The 5,560-nt window shown below is 40.8% G+C and overlaps 1 protein-coding gene across 1 annotated transcript in view; it reads right to left on the bottom strand.

The window, feature by feature from the left end:
* Positions 1-4,606: 4,606 nt before the first annotated feature.
* Positions 4,607-5,560, bottom strand: part of SARC_01055 (hypothetical protein) — a 6,249-nt gene continuing 5,295 nt past the window's right edge. The window contains exon 7 of the mRNA XM_014305250.1: positions 4,607-4,831. Coding sequence (XP_014160725.1) covers positions 4,739-4,831 — 93 coding nt within the window. The 3' untranslated portion in view covers positions 4,607-4,738. The remainder of the gene's footprint in view (positions 4,832-5,560) is intronic.

Raw genomic sequence — 5,560 nt, 5'->3', positions numbered from 1 at the left:
TATATATATATATATATATGATACAGCTCATATGACCATCTCTCCTGATAGTATACATGCTTGCAATCATCTAGTGAAAGGCATATAATCCTGCCATTAATAATCAGAATTATCAGTCTAAGGTTTTCCATTTGCGATAGATGTATCCTAAATGACTGGATGATTGTCATAGTCATACGTAACTTCTGCAAATTTCTCTCCTTTATATCTATGGTGGAGCTGTTATACCAATAGTGGATCAGGATGAGCACGATCTCAACAAGTCTTCACTTGCGTACTAGAGGACTGCGATAAGACGGTGCACGATGTCCGATAAGATATACAATTCCCAATCCTTTCTGATTTGAGAGGTGTGACCGTTTTTTAACCATTACAATTGTCATGTCATGTGCATCTAATTTATTGGTTTGTATCGTTATAACTGGTTGTGATAGTGCTCCCGTTCCAAATGTGCTGGTATCGGTGCGCTGCTGCTGTGATTTAACTGATATTTGACATTAGGATACACTAGCCAGCTGCCACACCATAAAGAATATACAAACATATCGTCTCGGAATATCAATCTATCGAGGACCCGAGTTTCGCACTGATACAACTTATATTCGAGAATGTTCTAACACCCACTTTAGAATAGGGTCCTTTACCGCTCATACCGGAATTTGTACTCGTGCTCTCACAACCCTTCGAAACCAATATTTGGAGATTGTCCACATTTCCGGATTGCGATAAGCGCACAAGTGAACTCTCGCTTCCGAAGAGATTGTGTTCTGCGACATCGGTGCGTCAATGTCATGTCGTAAACTATATTTCTTCCCTAGATTGATTCACCTCGCCAAAATCCCAACCGACCATAACAATCCGCATACTCATACACCACTCCAACGAGTTTGACAGACTCTACATCCTTGGTGGATAAGACGGTCGATTTGATCTTACATATACTGCAATTGGTGCGCTTTGCAAATGGCTCGATAATGTCCAGGAGACTAAACTACACATCATTGCAAGACACTGTGAGATTGTTCTGCTCGGTGGTGACAAGCACGAACTGATGATAAACACACATTTTCAAGGTGTGTGGTGTACGCTGGACGTGATCAAGTGTTTTTAAATATAGTATGTGAATATAGTGTGTGTCGCTGATGATAAATACACATTTCCAAGGTATGTGGTGTACGCTGGATGTGATTAAGTGTATTTAAATATAGTATGTGAATATAGTGTGTGTCGCTGATGATAAATTCACATTTCCAAGGTATGTGGTGTACGCTGCATGTAATTAAGTGTATTTAAATATAGTATGTGATTATAGTGTGTGTCGCTGATGAAAAATACACATTTCCAAGGTGTGTGGTGTACGCTGGACGTGATTATTTATGTGTATTCCTATCTTCAAGTGGACAGGAAATCCATACGTATTGAATAAGCATGCGTGTATCTTATCGCTCACACATAATAAGTGGTGTGTAGTTTTCAATTGCAGCGCACTGTAGTATATCCGTGATCATCATCGATAAAGCGGCCGTTTGTCTCTGTACATATCTGCGATGAATTGTCTCTGTACATATCTGTGATGAATATATTGCTCGGCACTCGGTGCCCAATACAAGCAAGTCAACAGAGTATTATCAAGCATGATCATTTACTCCCAGCAACACACATGCCACGTTTCTGATCCATTGCATAGGACCTGATACTCGTCTCGTCAGCATAAGTCATATTTCAGTATACATAAATAAGTTTCTCCACATGCTGCAGCACCCCACTGTGGACTGCTGCCTGTAGGTGGTGCTGTGTGTGATATCACCACTGCAGGATTGCGTAGGAATCTGGACCCATGCTGCGATGAGTATATGTGGGTTGATCAGCGGCTCCAACCAATTTGAGACGCCGTAAGTTCACATTGTTTTGGGGCCTTGTGAGTATTTTATCTATTCTTTCACAATGGACGTGTATGTGAATACCTCTGGAGACTCGGATACAGAAGTTACAATTACATACGCCTATACAGACATATCAACTATATCTTTTCTCCAATCTGAGAACCAGTGGCTGATCCCAAAATACTCCTACGCTTGATGCTCGCTGTTTTACGTAAATATGGAACAAATGAACCAAAAACACAGTAAACTATCCATCTTGAACCCTTTCGAGCATGCTGTGCTATCTAGGTCACAAGCTACATGCGTCTTGGATCGCGTGATTAATGATGAAAATGCACCTTTTTCCATATTTTCTAGCGCTGATTGCCCTCACTTCGAGTTAGACAATCATATTTTCTTGTGCATCTCTTTAATGATCGTAGACAAGCTTTTCTCAGCAACGCGTGCGTAGTATTCGCCCGCGTGAAAGCAGTCGTATTTACATGTCTTGTGTTTGCTTGTTTCTGTGGTTGCATCCTTCTGTAAGCTTCTGTATATGTGTGTATGGTGCGTCTGTCCACATTCACATGTGCATATGAATTCTTCTAGATGTATATGCCTGGCCATTCACTGTCGTATACACATGCCCATGGCACTACGTATCCAGAATCGAGTTCGGTATATTCTGCTCCTATACCCATTCTGCGTCAAAAGTCTACGAAAGCGATAAGTTTCTATCAACAATCATTTGTACACACATATTTGCTTCTTAATAGCCTAATACCGATCTGAACATCGTCTATTAATTACCCGCCACTTTTCAGAAAGGGTGAAAAGAATGTAAAATCAGTCACCATCACAGTCGAGATATCCGATCTGGTGATTCGGACATCGGAGATTGATCTCACGGCCATAGCCAAAAGTTAGGACAGATTTCGGATATATTTGATTGGGGTAGACGTGAAATCATGGGACTGCGGGTAAATACGATGCTTGGTGAACATAAAAGGTATCAAACTATGTAGGTCACCAACATCATGACTGACCAAGCCATCTCAACATCTTCAGATCGATGTACCACGTCATGAAAATTTGGTTTTGGCACGCTGTGAGTTATACACAAACTGGATTATATATATATATATTTATATCTATATATATATAAACTGTTAATATAATATATATATATATATATATTTATATATATATATATATATGCTATGAATCAATTCCAAGTAATTTACTACTGAATTATGATGCACAAACTGGACAATATATATATATAAATACATATATATAATATATTTATATATATACTGCGAATCAATTCCAAGTAGTTTACTGCTGAGTTGTGATACACAAACTGTATAATATATACATATATATATACTGTAAATCAATTCAAAGTAGTTCACTACTGAGTTGCGATGAGGATACACAAAACTGAACCTTGTGTGTGCCAATACCCTAATCACCGGCGTGGTGCTGTCAATCGCGGCAATGCGTGGCGCGAGCGAGTTCTAGCCGCTCCTTCTGTCCACGCAATTTCTTTCTTTTCTCATGATCTCCCCAGACCCAAACTTTTTCACATAAAACGTTTCCCGCCAGCATCAAACCAACAAATCCAGCTTCTGATATCCTCACTAAACTACTTGAACTTGGTAAATGTAACACACTGCTGGATTCGTGGTTTCGATTCCTCAGGCACCATGCACTGCCGCGACAGACAAACCCACATCGGTGCCTAAGGGATCGGCACCCACAGTATCCAATATTGTGATATCCTCATCAAAGCCCAGTGGCAAACAAATTGAACTTGAAACCGATATCACACTATATATATATATATATATTTATATATATATATATATATATATATATTTTATATATATATATATATATATATAAGGGTGAATTGTTCGCAAGTGAATTGTTCGCAATTGCTATCCTATGAGTACACACATACTGACTAGAAGCGTCGGGGCTCCGGAGCTTGAGGGGTTGCCGATGCGAAATGGCGGGCAAGCATAGCACCTGAAATATCGTATATAGCATGATAGTCCTTTCTATTTGCTTACGTTCCTGAAAATTCGATATCCACAGTCGCCGCTGTTTCGTACGAGCATACATACGCGGTTCGTGATGGATTTCAACAGTAAACCATCTCTAAAAATAGTTTCACGTATTGATATTGCATTCCTACTAATTGATATTACGAAAGGGAAGGTGAACTTTGCCATCGTGCTCAACCCAAGAGGGAGGCTCTACTTCCTCCCCCAAATGATGACAATATACCCCAATTCAGGATGTGTTGGCTTAAGCAGCCGGCGAGATGGTGTTAAGGAGGTCAGGCCAATTTTGAAAGGCTGATTTGTCTACGGTGGCGGAGTATGACAAATCCGAACAGTTGAGATAGGGAGCGATGTCCAGCAGTGATCCTTCATGTGCCCAATTTTAATTTAGGTGCAATTCCAGGATTCCACCGACAAGCTCTAAATAAGTATCGATAGTTCAGTAGATGATGTAATGTACAACTCCATAACATCATTATCTATTTCGAGATCGTATTCAAACTTATCAATCCACAGTCTCTGATTCATGAAAGGTGTATGAACGACAAGCCAATACAAACCTTTTGGACATAATCAATAGTATGCGTCATCTCACACAAGGTGCCACATGCTATCACGGTGGGCCTATTCACCTAGCAGCCTAATATCAGATGTCGAGCCCTCATATTCCCTGACAAAACTCATGAGCTTACATGTGCAAATCCGCAGGTGAACAGGAGTATGGAAGCGATTTAATCAACTTCATGGCTATTTGGTTTGCGGTGTCTCGCTTTTCGGTGCACTCTGTCGAGATCGCCATTTCGATCAGTCATCCTTCTTGTCTGTGTCTTTCTTTGGAGCCGCAGCCTTGGATGCAGGCGCGCCTTTCCCATGGGCCTTAGAAGTAGGCTTTTGGTCCTGAAAGTAGATGCGAGACACATTTGAATATTGACGAGAGCCTGACGCCACATAAACAATGTTGAGACTAAAGGCATATGACTGCGAATACTATAGAGTACACGACTTTTCGTGTGCGTAGCCGAAGTGAGAATTGGTAGATGATACCAGAGAAAGTTTTCCATATAGTTCTGCATGTCAAAGGAGATATACGGATAAAATATCAATCCAGCAGGTTGGGTCGATTGAAAATAGAAAGAAGTTGATGAGTTGCGCATTTGAAATCCATCGAAACTTCGGCGGGCATATGCACCGGAATCAGGATGAGAAGCCCACCCAGGTCGCTCACATATAGAAGAGTTTATACAAGTGCACGAGGTGTTGCTAATGATATGCTATAAAACATTATATATGTTCGAGTGCATGGATGGAAAAGGCTATACCTCTGCGGCGATTCAAAGCCCGATGATATGTATGGTGCCGAAATAGTTGAGTCTTACTTCTCACGCCGCTGGTAAGCGCGAGACTATAGAATACAGTCTGACACTGGCGCACTTGAAGATCATGTACATTTTGTGTGCACACCCATGTGCAGTTGACATACGTACAAGGCGAGGTTGTGCAATCCACCACTTAATATTCAAAATATATGCACTCGGCAACCAATCAGGTGCGATCTTGTATACCTTGGTGCCACATACGCAAGCACTACAAGTCGAAACCAACCATCACGACATACAACATGTGGAT

Source organism: Sphaeroforma arctica, assembly GCF_001186125.1.
Source record: "Sphaeroforma arctica JP610 unplaced genomic scaffold supercont1.38, whole genome shotgun sequence".
Lineage (NCBI taxonomy): Eukaryota > Ichthyosporea > Ichthyophonida > Sphaeroforma > Sphaeroforma arctica.
The sequence above is the reverse complement of the archived record's forward strand: the minus strand, read 5'-3'. Positions and strand labels throughout refer to the sequence as shown.